This window comes from Sciurus carolinensis, chromosome 6 (assembly GCF_902686445.1).
Source record: "Sciurus carolinensis chromosome 6, mSciCar1.2, whole genome shotgun sequence".
In the NCBI taxonomy this organism is placed as follows: domain Eukaryota; kingdom Metazoa; phylum Chordata; class Mammalia; order Rodentia; family Sciuridae; genus Sciurus; species Sciurus carolinensis.
This window is the reverse complement of record NC_062218.1, coordinates 130,069,148-130,084,425: the sequence shown is the minus strand read 5'-3', so window position 1 is coordinate 130,084,425 and position 15,278 is coordinate 130,069,148. Positions and strand designations below refer to the sequence as shown.

Here is a 15,278-nt window from a genome sequence, read left to right as displayed (position 1 = left end):
CAGGATGATCACTAGTTCAAACCCAGCCTCAGCAACTTAGCTAGCCCCTAAGCAACTCAGTGAGATCCTGTCTCTAAATAAATGAAAAAAAAAAAGACAAAAAGTGTGCTTTCAAGAGAGAGACAAGCTTGGTGCTTACTCCCTCAGGATCTCTCCTTCCTTTCAGTAACTGTTTACTTATCACCCTACAGGTGGGGTCCAATTCACTGCTTTATCTCTGGGATTTAAAACAATACATATCACAAAATAAGCCTTCAATAAATACTTGTCCATTGAATGAGCAAATGAATGAATGGTCTTGTGAGAGATCAAACTCTGCTAAGTTAGTGTGAGAGTTTGTGAGCGTGGGCTGGGGTTGTGACTCAGTGCATGTGTGAGGCACTGGATTCAATTCTCAGCCCCACATATAAATAAGTGAATAAAATAAAGGTCTATCAACAACTAAAAAAATATTTTTTTTAAAAAGGGTTTGAGGGCTTGGGAGATAGCTCAGTTGGTAGAGTGCTTGCCTTGTAAGCACAAGACCCTGGGTTTGATCCCCAGCACCACAAAATAAATAAATAAATAAATAAATAAAATAAAATAAAAAAGGTTTGAGGGGCTGGGGTTGTGGCTCAGTGGTAGAGCGCTTGGCTAACATGTGTGAGGCCCTGGGGTTCGATTCTTGGCACTGCTTATAAATAAATGAATGAAATAAAAGTCCATCAACAACTTAAAAATATATATATAAAAAAAATTTTTAAAGGGGGTTGTGAGGGGTTGGGAATATAGCTCAGTTGGTAGAGTGCTTACCTTGCATGCCCAAGGCCCTGGGTTCAATCCCTAGCACCACACACACAAAAAAAAAGGGAGGAGGGTTGTGAGTGTAGGAGCAGGTCCAGACAAAGACAATGAAGTGGAGAACATATCTCAGGGCCTTAGAGTTGAGGACTGCCAGTCTGAAGGACTTGGGGGCCACTTGGTGATCTCTAGTTCACTTTTGACTCAGGTAAACTGGAAAATGGCTTGGAATTTGATTGGAAACCGTGGTGTGGGGTCCAGTTCCAGTAGCAGCTCACCCTGCCCCCCAACAATCATATTCAATAAGAGGAGCCAGAAAAGGACCAGAGGTGGAGAGCTGAGCCCGGAGAGCAGTCCAGGAGATCTGAGGAGGCCCCCTCTGAAAGGCAGTTTCTGGGGTCAGTAATCTCATTTTTCCTGGGAGCACCAGCAAGGTAGGACCCTTCAGGAGGGTAGCCAGATAAACTGTTTTTAAAAGTTAACCAGAGATTTTCTGATTTATCTTTAGGTGGAAATCATTCTTTTGTTTGGAAAGGAAAGGTTTTGTTTGGTTTTGTTTTTAATACTTTAATGGATCTTTTAGTTATGCAAAGAAAAGCCACAATGCTTTTGGGAGTGAGAGTGGAAAGAGATTCCTCTGCATAACAATGTGAAAGGAGGGTCTATGGGTGTAGCTCAGTGACAGAACCCTTGCCTAGCACGTACAAGGCCCTGGGTTCCATCCCCAGTACTGGAAACGCACACACACACACACACACACACACACACACACACACAAATGGAAAGGAAGGTGTTTCATAGGCAGAGTCTCCACCCACCAAAGGCTTTAACCAGCAGCAGAGCCTGAGAGGCTATCATGAGGAACTGAGCCTGGGATCCATGCTGACAGCTTTCTTCCCAAGGACACTGGGACTTCAGGTGAGTGGGTGAAGGGTAGAGGGGTGTGTAGAAGCCTCCTTGTTTAGCCATAATCTAGGTACTCGAGAGAGATGACTTTGCAGGTGAGGCAGGCCTGAGCTAGGTGGGGGTGAAATTATCTGGAGGCACCTACTGTGTGCCAAGCACTTGAGATGTAAGGGTGAGATTTTCAGACACAGTTCCTGCCTTTCGGGAACTTAACATTTCCCAACTGTTTACATAATTAGCTTTTCAGTTACAATTCTGTCAAGTGTGGTGAAGAAATAATGGTTCCCAAATAATGGTAGCTCACATACTAACATACGAACCCTACTTTTTGCAGCAACCTCTTGGGCACAATACTATCATATACACATTTTGCTGAGGAGAAAATGAGGACAGAGATGGAGTAACCTGCCACAGCCATGCCTGGTGGTGCTGCGATTTGAGACATGAGGGGGCCCCTTCTATCTGCACCAGGAACCAGCTCACACTCTGTTTTTCTACTTTCATAAGAAAGTAAGCATGGAAAAGGAGATCTGGCAAGTCCTGGGGATTTCAGGGAAGAAGTCAGCTGAGACCTAAAAATGAGATCTTATTAACCAGACCAAGAAGGGAAAGGGCATTCCAGGAAAAGGAAATGTCATGAGCAAAGGCCCAGGGATAGGGTGAGAGCAAGAGAAAAAGTGAATGAAGGTTTCAACTGCAGATTTGGACAGGGACCAACTCATGTCAAAATCAATACAAAGAGCTACAAGAAACGATTTAAGAAATTCAAGGAGGTGGTTAATACAGTCCGATTTGTATTCTGATATCACTCTGAAGGTTGCTCAGAGAACAAATGAAGGGGTGTTCTTCCATCCACTGATGGTGATTACACAGAAGACAAGAAGTCAAGCTAGGTCAAGGTCTCCTTCCCTGAATGGTGAAGAGTAGTGTTGAGTAGGTATGCACTAGGACTTGAAAGCCTGGCCAGGAATCTTAATGGCGCAAATGAGGTGGAATCTGAGGGGGTGCTTGGTAGGCTGAGCAGGGTCCCAAAAATGGGCAACCCTGTCTGTCCAGCGCAGTTGGATTCGGGGGCGGGGCTCCAGATGGGCGGGGATCTGGGCCGTCCGGGACCCCGCCTCTCGGAATAGAGCTGGTCCAGGCAGGGCGGGGCTCGGGGCGGGCTGGCCAAGAGGTGGGCCGCCCGCGGCCACGCCGCTCTAGCGGATACATTCCTGGCTCTCCCGCCTAGGGCGGAGGAGCTCCCGCTTTGAGTCTGCGGACCCCGCCAGGCGCGGGGGTCGTGGACGGCCGGAGTTGGGAACCGGGCTGCGAAGGAGCCAGGTGAACCGGGAACCGGGAATTGAGCCACACAGGATCTAGGTGAGCTGAGCTCCCGGGCTGCGCTCCCAGCCGCCAGGGGGCGAGCCGTGGCGGGGCTCTGGAGACTGTTCCCTCCCAGCACAGGGAACCTGGGCGTCCACTCGGCGGGGGTGGGTGGTGGAGGGGGCGGTAAATCAGTAACCCGCAGCGCACACAGGGCCTTTTGTCCCTTTCCGTCCAAAGAGCACCCTGGCCGTGGAGCTGGTTACTTATTGCCCACCCGGGCGGGGGCGGGCCAGCAGTCTCTACAGCTCCTCATGGGGACCCGCTGACTTGCACCTCCCCCGGAGGCTGACCAGGTGTGTGCATTGGGGCGGGGGGCGGGTAAGAGCGCGCTCGCCCTTGAGCCTCTGACCGCCTGTGCACGGGGCATAAAGATGAGAAAACCGACGCTCAAATGGGTGCAATTACCCAAGCGCCTTCAGCCCCTGAGTGCAGGAGGCTGGAAGGAAACCTAGGACTGTCTTAAACTGCCAGTCATGTCATCGGGCTGCGCGTGCTGGGTAGTGGGTCAGTGGCCAGCAACCTCGGTGACCCGACTAAAGACTCTGAGGTTGTAAGGTCAGAGCAGTCCTGAGAGTAGGAATAAAGCCCACGGGACAACCCCACCACCCGACTCTGAGCCAGAGCTCTGGACCCGGAGCACTGCTTTGCCTAGTTATCAGAGTGTGGTATAGGGGGATTTTGCAGAGGAGGAAGCAACCGAACCTGTGGGGTGGGCTGGGCTCCTGGCATATGAGCCAGTTGGACAAGAAGAATGAGAGGCACAAAGATATAAGCAAGGGGCTGGGGAGATAGCTCAGTCGGTAGAGTGCTTGCCTCGCAAGCACAAGGCCCTGGGTTCGATCCCAGCACCCAAAAAAAAAAAAAAAAAAGATATAAGCAAGACAGCAAATGTGACCAGTTTTGAAAGCACCTGAAGGGGCTGAAGGGATAGACAGTGGAACCAAAGGGACAGAGAAGGAGGCCTAGGATGCTGGGTGAACAGTGTGGACTGGATCCTGCTGGACACAGGTAGCTCCTTAAGAGCTTATAAGTTTCCAGGATGACATAGCAAATTTGTATTTGTTTAAATCCCTGCTTGAGGGTGAAGGCTAAAGAGCCCAGGCAGAAGATGTACAAAGTCTCTAAGCAAGAGAACACCAAGAGAAGCAAGAGAACAGCCCTGGATAGGCAGTAAGGGAAATGGGATAGACTGGAAAGAGATTGAGCAGGCAGAATGAACTAGAAGTATGATAGCAGTGACTAAGGAGAAGCCAGTGTGATGGGCTTTCTGGACAGGTTCCCAGTTTAGAAAAGTGTGGAAGGCATCTAAAAATCATGCTCAGGCCAGGAATGGTGACACACATCTGTGCCCCAGCTCCTCAGGAGGCTAAAGTAGGATTGCAAGTTTGAGGTCAGCCTTGGCAACTTAATGAGACCACCTCAAAATGAAAGGGCTGGTGATGTAACCCAGGTTAGAGCGCTTGCCTAGTAAGTGTGAGGCCCTGAGTTCAATACCTAGCAACAGTTTCCTCATCTGCAAAATAAGGGAATTGTGCCAACAAAGGCTGATGTAGTAGCAGCTCTTTTCCTGTTTTAGGAAGGCAGTTGGTGGAAAGTCCAGCCTGGGTCCCTGAGAGCAGCAGGAAGGAGATGCAGCTGCTGTTGGCCCTGTTTGGAGTCCTACTGGGGGTACCCAGGGCTCCAACCTTGTCCCTAGAGGCCTCTGAGGAAACGGAGCTGGGTATGACCTCTATCATGGGTGAGAGTGGCAGGATGTGTGGACAATAGGAAGGGAGTGCTGGCTGAGTAAAGCTGGAGAGGATCCTGGCCCTGGCCCTGAGAAGGTGGCAGCAGGGCAGGGCTCAACCATTGAGATTCAGAGTCTGGCTCCCAGCAAGCATCCACCTATCTCTGTCTCCAAGAGAGGACTAGCCTTGCTGGGCTGCAGAGCCAGTGGTGAGCCCCTTGACTCTGTGTGTGTGTGTGTGTGTGTGTGTGTGTGTGTGTGTGTGTGTTTTCTGTATACTTGGTGTATGATTTGGGACACTCAAGGCAGCATGTATGCTGTATGCACTGAGTGTGATATGCCCCAGAAGTGTGATGTGTGCTCCATAAATGGCACCTAGAGCATGTGCCCGTGTGTGTGTGTGTGTGTGTGTGTGTGTGTCTTGTGCAGTGGCATGTATAGCATGTGTGCCAAGTACTTTGTATGTGACATGCCCTAGAAGTATGGCATTTGCTCTGTGTGTAACATTTTTGCATGTGTGTGTGTGTGTATGTGTGTGTGTGTATGTGTAGGAGAAGCAGCTTGACCAGCATATGTCCCAAGATGCTTTTGCCCCATGTATACAGCATGTTCTTCGTATGCAGGGGGCAGCCTCTGGTGGATCTATGGGGTTCACTGACTTCTACCCTCTGCCCTCAGAGCCCTGCCTGGAGCAGCAAGAGCAGGAGCTGACTGTGGCCCTTGGGCAGCCTGTGAGGCTGTGCTGTGGGAGGGCTGAGCGTGGTGGCCACTGGTATAAGGAGGGTAGTCGCCTGGCACCTGCTGGCCGGGTACGGGGCTGGAGGGGCCGCCTGGAGATTGCCAGCTTTCTACCAGAAGATGCTGGCCACTACCTCTGCCTAGCACGTGGCTCTATGACTGTCCTGCACAATCTCACCTTGCTTGCAGATGGTAAGAGGGTCTAGCAGGGGTTAAAGGGTAACTGGGGAAAAAACCTCCCTTCTTGGATGTCAGCTATCTCCCTCTGTCCATGATATAGACTCCTTAACCTCCAGCAATGATGACAAGGACCCCAAGGCCCACAGGGGCGCCTTGAATGGGCACATTTACCACCAACAAGGTTGGTATGAGTCCTTAAGAATTCATGTCCCCACCGCCCATCTTGTTACTGTGTGGGAGCTAGTGGTCATCACAGGAGCACAAACTACCTTCCTTTCTCCTCCAGCACCCTACTGGACACACCCCCAACGCATGGAGAAGAAACTACATGCAGTGCCTGCTGGGAACACAGTCAAGTTCCGCTGTCCAGCTGCAGGCAACCCTATGCCCACCATCCGCTGGCTCAAGGATGGACAGGACTTCCATGGGGAAAATCGCATAGGAGGCATTCGGGTGAGTCTCTGGCTTCCAAGGCCATCTTCTCCCCCACTTTCATTCCTCTACCAGTCTCCTCATGTATAAATAAATCTCTTGGGGAAGATAATCATGGGGCTCCAGTTCTGGTTCTAGTTTCTACTCTGTTACTGTCTGCCAAGTGATTTAACCTTTTAGCCTTAACGACTCCATCAGTAAAGTGGGAAGACTCATTGACCAGTAGGTATCAATAAGCCTTAGCATCTCATTCTCAGGATGAGACCATCCAGAGTCAGCTCTGTGCTATGGTAGAAAACTGACACTCTAAGAGGGCAAAGTCTGGCACAAGGTAGAAGTAGAGAGAAGTAGAGCTAAAACTCAAAAAAGATTCAAACCTAAAGCTCAGATATTTCTCAGACCCTCTTTCTTTGTTCCAAGGGTCTCTGACCTTGGCTTGACTCCCTCAGGGCCTAGGTGACTTGAGAAGAGCCCTGTGGGCAGGTTCTAGCCAGCTCATACCCTGGCCCTCCGGGGTAGATATTGTGTAATGGTCCCACATGAATACTTTGTTTACCTTCAGCTGCGCCACCAGCACTGGAGCCTGGTGATGGAAAGTGTGGTGCCCTCAGACCGTGGCACGTACACTTGCCTTGTAGAGAACTCTCTGGGCAGCATCCGCTACAGCTATCTGCTGGATGTGCTGGGTGAGTGACTGGGCTGGGGAGGTAGTGTGTTTAGAGGGGTGGTTGACTGTCTTGGGCTCAGTCCTGCCTTTGGGGAAACCCAGGCTGGCAGATAAATTGGACTCAGTTTTAGATGAATCAAGTAGCTCAAAGTGATTGGTGGGCCAGAGAGAAACACAGGGTTATGGGGGCCTGAAGGAACAGGGACTTGCCTAGAGAAAGAGTAAGAAAGACATTCAGGCAAAGGGCACATGCAGAGTTAAGGGCCTGATTGCCAAGAATGCCTTGCCTTTGTGGGGAAGTATATCTCTGGTGGATAGCATTACATGGGGAGGCATACTAGAAGGTTCTCGATGTTAGGCTGAGAAGTTATCCTGGACCCAAAGGCAATAGGACACCGTGGAAGATGTAAGCAGGAGATAGATAAGGTCTGATCCACATATCAGAAGGTTGTTCCCTTAAGCCCTGGAGAGGATGGAGGAAGATAAACAGGGTGCTTCTAGGTGCCACTGGTCAGGTTTGACATCCCAGCCTGGCCCCCAGAGCGGTCCCCGCACCGGCCCATCCTGCAGGCGGGGCTCCCAGCCAACACTACAGCTGTGGCAGGCAGCGATGTGGAGTTGCTGTGCAAGGTGTACAGTGATGCCCAGCCCCACATCCAGTGGCTGAAGCACATCGTCATCAATGGCAGCAGCTTTGGAGCTGACGGCTTCCCCTATGTACAAGTTCTCAAGGTGCAGTTCCTGCTAGTACCTGGACCCTATCCTTCTTACCACCTGGGGTGGTAAGATCCCCAGTTGCCCTCCCAGTCCCAGTGTGGGCCAAGCCCTGCTATGACCCCTGATTGTGTCTCCTGACTCCAGACAGCAGACATTAACAGCTCAGAAGTGGAGGTCCTGTACCTTCGGAATGTGTCAGCTGAGGATGCAGGCGAGTACACCTGCTTGGCAGGCAACTCCATTGGCCTCTCCTACCAATCAGCCTGGCTCACGGTGCTCCCAGGTAAACTCATGAGGGAGCTTGGGCTCTGGCCTTTTAGGTGGGCAGTCTGTCTTGGTTTGTGGGGTCTGGGCTTGAGAGCAGTATGCAGATTTCTGTTTGCTTGCAGTGTTGGGGATGGATCCCAGAGCCCTGTGCATGCTAGGCAAGCAGTCTATCACTAAGCCACACCCAGAGCCAAGATTTGTGTGTTTGATTCTGCATGTGACTGTGTGACCCTCTGGGGTATGGGTACATGGGACTGAACAATTACAGCTTTCTCAATATATCCTTATGTGTGTTGGCAGCCATGAGGACCTGAGTTGGGGTTAGTGGCTGGTCTGTCTGATCGCTGATCAGTCATTTATTTTCTCTGTGTGTATGTCCATCTGCGAGGGTAGAGGAGGACCTCACATGGACAGCACCAGTGCCAGAGGCCAGGTATACAGACATCATCCTGTATGCATCGGGCTCCCTGGCTTTAGCTGTGCTCCTGCTGTTGGCTGGGCTGTATCGAGGGCAGGCACTCCACAGCCGGCACCCCCGCCAGCCTGCCACTGTGCAAAAGTTGTCCCGTTTCCCTTTGGGCCGACAGGTACCATGCCATCCCCCATTCCCATTCCTGTAAGGCTCTCAGCCTGACTCCAGGAAACAGAGCCAAGTCTCCCACTTTGCAGTTCTCCCTGGAGTCGGGCTCCTCAGGCAAATCAAGCTCATCCCTGGTGCGAGGCGTCCGGCTTTCCTCCAGCGGCCCCCCCTTGCTCGCTGGCCTTGTGAATCTAGACCTTCCTCTTGACCCACTGTGGGAGTTCCCCGGGACAGGTACACTGAAGGAGTGAGGATGGGGATATAGGCTCCAGAGTGGAACCCAGAGGTCTGAAGCTGGGTTTTCTTGATCTCCAGGCTGGTGCTTGGGAAGCCACTAGGTGAGGGCTGCTTCGGGCAGGTGGTACGTGCAGAGGCCTTCGGCATGGACCCTGCCCAGCCTGACCAAACCAGCACTGTGGCTGTCAAGATGCTTAAAGGTACATGTGGCAACCTGTTAGGGGAGGTCCTTTGGTACTGGGACTAACAGAAGGAGCTCACGGTGTGCCTGTGAGCTCTGGGGCCCCTTGGAATCCTGTTATCCAAGTGACCCTGGCAAATCATTTCCTCCTATTGTCACATGGGGCAACTGATAGTTCCTACTCTGAGGTTCATGGAAAAGTACCTGGAATATATAATAAATCTTAACCATTGGGATGACAGGAGTTTGATATCCCCCTGGATCTCTGACCTGTGTCAATCAGCCTTGACCTCATACCTCCTTCTCAGCCACACAGGTTCTCTACCTCATTTCCCATGGTTCCCCCTAAATATAGCCTTAATACCCGCAGACCATTTATAGGTCTGTCTCCCTTAGGACAGGAGAATAGCTCTTCAGCTTAAAAGTTCCAGATCCCAAACAGGAGCCCTTAGATGTTTTACAGTCCACACTTGGAACTTGCCCACTCGGGGCCTCTTCCTGCTGTCTCCTAACCCCCTCTGCAAGAATGACCCAGATCACTCACTACTGTTCCATTCCTCCTCCTCTCTGCACAGCTGGGGCCACCTGGTACTGGGAGGCAGGGATTGAGAAATATGCCTTATGATATTGGTGTGTGTGCTGTTGGAAGGAATGTCATGTTATTGTCTCAGGGCCACAGGTCAGCCCTGGGGGCCCAGGCCCTGGTCCTCAGACTCCTCAAGAAAAACTGGAATGGCTTTCATCCCAGCTTCCCCTATCTATACCCTGCCAGCAGTTCCCTGAATTCCCAGGCCAGATGGACACCAGGTCCTGATCAGACAGACCTCAGGGCGCCAGCCTGGTTCCCATCCCCAGGAGCTCTCACCCTCTTTAGGGACTAGTGCCAACCCCTCCAGACACAGCTTCCTTCCTGTTTGGCGCTGTCCCCACTCTCTCCCATTTTATGGATCTGCTCACTAGAAGGCCTGCCTCTTTCAAATCCTTGATCTTGTTGCATCCTTACAACTACTGTGAGAGGTGGGGTGTGATCTACTCTTCTGTTTCATACAAGACAACCCTGACATTCAGAGAGGTAGTGATATTGAACCCAGGACCTTGCACATGCTGGGCAAGTGCTCTACCCCTGAGCTACACCCCCAGTCTAGGAGATTTGTTCAAAGCCCATGTAGACTAGTGGGGATTCAGGTCCAGATCCCACCCAAGCTCTGGTCCAATGCTCCTTGACCTGTCCCCAGCCCTGTAGCCCCACTTGCATAGTTGCAGGGTAGCTACCTCACCCCAGCTGTTGCCCTTGCAGACAATGCCTCCGACAAGGACTTGGCGGACCTAGTCTCTGAGATGGAAGTGATGAAGCTGATCGGCCGACACAAGAACATCATAAATCTGCTGGGTGTTTGCACCCAGGAAGGTGGGGCAGGGGCCAGGCAAGTTCGAGATCAGCCTGGGCAATTTAATGAAACTCTGTTCCAAAATACAAAATAAAATGGGCTGGAGATGTAGCTCAGTGGAAGAGAGTTTTACCTAGCATGTGTGAGGCCCTGGGTTCAATCCGCAGCACTGCAGAATAAACAACAACTTACTGGGTGTCTGTACCCAGGAAGGTGGGACAGTTGAGATACAGAGCCATAGCATTTGCAACCTCTCTGTCCTCTTACCATTTGCCTTCCCTCTGCAGGTCCCCTATATGTTATCGTGGAGTGTGCTGCCAAAGGAAACCTTCGGGAGTTCCTCCGGGCCCGCCGCCCCCCAGGTCCTGACCTGAGCCCTGATGGGCCTCGGAGCAGTGAGGGACCTCTCTCCTTCCCAGCCCTGGTGTCCTGCGCCTACCAGGTGGCCCGAGGCATGCAGTATTTGGAGTCTCGTAAGGTGTGGGCTACAATTGGGGCCCAGGACCACTCTAACTCCCCCTCCACACTCTCATGCTGGTGACACTAAATGTCCCCAACTTCCAACCTCTTCCTCTGTTTCATTACCCTGTCTAAATGACAGCAAGTCCTTCACACCCTTACCCCATCTGTGTACAGCTGGTCCTGCACACCCACATTCACTCCCCCATCACCCATTCCCTGACACACAGGCGAGGCAAGGGAAGCAATGATGGAAGACAGAAGCTGTGGCCCTGAGTTAGATGCTTTAGGTTTCCCTTTCCTGGATTTTGACTTCCTTCTCTATAAAATGGGTGGGCAAGCCCATCCCCAGGCTTACGCGAGATGGCAAGTGCACAGTTCTCAGCCATTCATCCTAAAAAAGCTAAGTCCCCTGTTCTGTCCCCAGTGCATCCACCGGGACCTGGCTGCCCGTAATGTTCTGGTAACTGAGGACAATGTGATGAAGATTGCAGACTTTGGGCTAGCCCGCGGCGTGCACCACATTGACTATTACAAGAAAACCAGCAACGTAAGGGAGGCAGGGCAAAGCTGGGGGTTGGGGGGCCTGGTGGCAAGCTTAGAGACCTGTGGTACTTAGTACCATGCTTCCTCCTTCACCCTCCAGGGTCGCCTGCCAGTCAAGTGGATGGCACCAGAAGCCTTGTTTGATCGAGTATACACACACCAGAGTGATGTGTAAGTTCTAGAAGCTCGGGGTCTGACATGTCTAACAGTCATGTCTTAGCTGTCTTAGCTCATAATTAGGGCAAGGTGCTAGCCTGTAGCACATGCGTATAATCCCAACAGTTTAGGAAGCTGAGGCAGGAGGATTGCAAGTTTGAGGATAGCCTGGGCAATTTAGCATGACCCTCAGCAGCTTTGAAAGACCCTCTCTCAAAAGATAAAAGAAGCTGGGGATGCAGCTCAGTGGTACTGTGCTTTTTAGCACACATGAGACTTTGGGTTCTATCCCCAGCACCACATACACACACACAAATAGGTAAGAGACTTGCCAAAATCAGTCACGAGACCCTGGGAGTTCTACACTCAAGAATTTTTTCTGATCTGACCTGGGACCTTAGTGGCACCAGACTCCAAAAGAAGCCCAGTTCACAAATAAATATGTGACAGTGGCACATATCTATAATCTCAGTGACTCAGGAGGCTGAGGCAGAAGGATCACAAGTTTGAGGCCAACCTTGGCTATTTTACGAGGCCCTGTCTCAAATAAAAAATAGAAAGGAGGGGGGTATAGCTCAGTGTCTACTAGAGCACCCCTAGAGTCAGTCCTTAGCACCCACGGGGGTGGGGCGGGGGGGGAAGCCCAGAGTCCAATTCCCACCCCTAGTGGTTGGTCATGCCTGAAGTGTCCCCCAACCCAGTTTTCAGGAACAGGGAAGAAAGCTGTGCCCTATTGAACCCTGGTCCTGCCTCCAGGTGGTCATTTGGGATCTTGCTGTGGGAGATCTTCACTCTTGGAGGCTCCCCGTATCCTGGTATCCCTGTGGAAGAGTTGTTCTCGCTGCTGAGGGAGGGACATCGAATGGACCGGCCCCCACACTGCCCCCCAGAGCTGTGAGGCCCTGCACTGCCCTTCCCCACTTTCCAACCCTCATCCTCCCTGACCCTGGCCAAGAGGGCAGCACTAACTCTTATGGCTGCTACTGTCTCCTCTCCCTCCCTGACCCCTTCTCTTAGCCCAGGCAGGATCCCTGGCCTGGATTCTATACCCTTCCACTGAATGGCCCCACCTACCTGATCCACCCCAGGAGCCCCATAGTTCTCCCCTCCCTGAGGTCTGGGGCTTCTCTGACCTCTGTACCCCACCTCTCCCAGGTACGGACTGATGCGTGAGTGCTGGCATGCAGCACCCTCTCAAAGGCCCACTTTCAAGCAGCTGGTGGAAGCACTGGACAAGGTCCTGCTGGCTGTCTCTGAGGAGGTACTACTCCTATCCTGTCCCACAACCTCCCTCTGTTTGCTTCCCTCTGGGTCTCACCCCCACCTGAATGCATGGACATAGCATGTTCCCAGTGGCTGTGGGACTGACCAGCTCTGTTTCCTGCAGTATCTAGACCTTCGCCTGACTTTTGGGCCCTACTCCCCTTCCAGTGGGGACGCCAGCAGCACCTGCTCTTCCAACGACTCTGTGTTCAGCCATGACCCCCTGCCACTGGAGCCAAGCCCCTTCCCTTTCCCTGGAGTGCAGACATGAACAATGGCCTTGGACCCCCAGCTCAGCCACAACCTAACACAGCTTTTGACTTTGGCCGCCCAAGGCCCCTGAATTAGGGTGCTGTCCCAGATCTCTGGTTCCACTGGGAAGGTCCACTGGTTCTGGGGTTCCTACTTAAGGCTTTCTGCTCTGCCTTGAGTTCCCAGGCCAGAGTTCAACCCTAGTCTCAAGGTCCTATCCTTGCCCTTGGAGTTATGATGACCTTGTTCTAATGGCCTGAGTAGGATGCTGCTCTACCTCCTGGGCCTTGGCACTCAGTTTGTGTCTCAGGAGGTTGACTGTGCCTGGCTGTAGAGCTGCTGTCACACCTCCCTGCTTCCCAACACCAACTGAGAAGTTAGATGCCTCTGAACCCCATTTCCCCAAGTCCCTCCAGCCTCTACTGTCCCAGCTTCTTGGTGGAAGAAGCATTGGCTCGGGTGCCTCTGAGAGACTGAAAGCCTGCCAAAAACACAGGAGCAAATGGCCTTTTATAAATTATTTTTTGAAATAAACCTCTGTATGCCTGGTGTCTCCCCTGAGGGACATGAACAGGGAATAGGGTGGAGGGGTCCCCTAAGCTGGGAGTTCTGCCTGAGTGACACAGAGAGAGGGCTCTGTGCCAGGGCTTGGATTTGCATCCACCTCTAGCTGCCCTGGGAACCCAAGTCTTTGTCTGTGTCTCCTACCAGTACCATCTTGCGTATGCAATGGTATGAACAAGCATTCATGGGCAAAGGAGTCCACACTCATAGGGCAGGACCCTTGTACCCTCTGCACACACACATGCCTGCATGCGTCATGGCATGGCTGTCCCCCAGGAAGCTGGCATGCTCCCTCCCATTTGTTCCCCTCCCCCATCTGCTCAGCATTAACCAAGCTGACCGTTAACACAGCATGAAAACCTGAAACCAAGCTCCAGTGACTGCCTGCTCCCACGCTCTGCTGGCTCAGACTTGGGGCTTGTGGGCTGTGCCCACCCCATCTCACCCTGGCCAGCCTCCCAGGCAGCAGCTGGTTGCCGCCTGGCTGCGCTGCAGCTGTCCCTGCCTGCATCGTCCTTCACTAGGGAGGCTGTCAGCCCTGCTCTCAGACCCCCTTGTCAGAGGGATCGACTTCCCAGACCTCTCAGCCTAGAATCTTCCTTGGCTTCATTCTAGCTGTTACTGTTGCTCCCCAGCCCCTGAACCTCAAGGTGAGTCACAGGAAGGCCAGAGGCAGTGCCTGATCTAATGTATGATGCTCTCCTGCCCTGTTCCTGCAGGCTTCTGGTCTGGGACAGTACTGCCCAACCAAGACATCATTTATGGAATCTGCCTGAATTGTTCCCATAGGTTCTTAGGAAATGGTGAATGAAACACATTTAGTTTCTAAGGAATTAGATATCAGAATTTGAGACTGGGTCTTCAGTCAGGAGCTTCCCTGCAAGACTGAGCAACTGTTCATGAAGGGAACAGCTCGTCTTGCTGTTCTGAATTTCCCCCATACCCTCTCTGGCTCACCATATCCCAAACTGTACTACCCATCTTCCCCTGCAAACTCTACCTCCTCCAGGGCACCCCATCTCACAGATGACAAGCCCAGAAAACAGGAAGTCACCCTGACCTCCTTCCTTCCTCCAAGAACTGTATTCCCTAACAGAGTGCAAAGACACTGGACTTGGAGCCAGGAGGATGAAATCCTGTCACTTTAAGCTTCCATTTGTTGTACTGAGGCCAGCATTGTTACTTATCTGATGGTCACTTTCTTTGTCCAGAAGAATGGGGAGCTCCTGCCCTGCCTATCTCCCAGGACTTGGGTTTCAAATGAAACATGGATGGATATACGTATGCTTGGGGGAGAGTTCCCATAGGTTATGCTATAGTATTTCACTGGGAACTGGCTTTATGTCCCTGAGTGTCCCTCTCCCTAGATTAAGGTCTCCAGCATTCCTTTTGTGTGCCATTTCCCTACAGGTGGCTCCAAAGCCAGCATCCCAAAGCAGCTCTTGGTTTATGTTCCTTCCTGCACTGGCTCCCTAGAACCTCCAAACTTTCTGACAGCCCTACTTCCAAACTTCAAGTCTCCCTTTGGAGGCTCTTGGCCAGTATCTGTGTTCTACACCAACCTAGCCCATCATAAGACAGGAGAAGCTTATCTTTCAGACTTGCCTGGGGAAGGAAAGGGTTGGGAGGTTAGAATGGTGAATAGGGACAAGAGGATGTGGATTGAGTGGCACATTATCCATTGCAATGTCAGACTGAGCCACCACACTGTTCTCCCTCACCACAGCCCCATCAGATAAAAATGATTCTTCCATTTCCTGGTGGTGACATTGAGGAATGTGCCTGGTGTGGTGCCATATCTGTAGTCCCAGCTACTCAAAAGACTGATGCAAGGGAGTCCATTAAGCTCAGGAATTAGAGTGAGACCGCAT

The 15,278-nt window shown here is 51.9% G+C and overlaps 1 protein-coding gene across 1 annotated transcript; it reads left to right on the top strand.

Annotated features, from left to right (window-relative positions):
* Positions 1–2,844: 2,844 nt before the first annotated feature.
* On the top strand, positions 2,845–13,371 carry Fgfr4 (fibroblast growth factor receptor 4). Its single transcript, XM_047555254.1, is given in 20 exon segments — positions 2,845–3,048; positions 3,232–3,347; positions 4,631–4,774; positions 5,459–5,710; positions 5,799–5,879; positions 5,985–6,151; positions 6,693–6,816; positions 7,339–7,529; positions 7,659–7,797; positions 8,175–8,368; positions 8,451–8,580; positions 8,583–8,595; positions 8,677–8,798; positions 10,077–10,187; positions 10,455–10,645; positions 11,054–11,176; positions 11,273–11,343; positions 12,085–12,222; positions 12,484–12,589; positions 12,716–13,371. Coding segments are annotated over 18 exon segments (2,391 nt in total). The 5' UTR covers positions 2,845–3,048; positions 3,232–3,347; positions 4,631–4,683; the 3' UTR covers positions 12,863–13,371.
* The last annotated feature ends 1,907 nt before the right edge of the window (positions 13,372–15,278 follow it).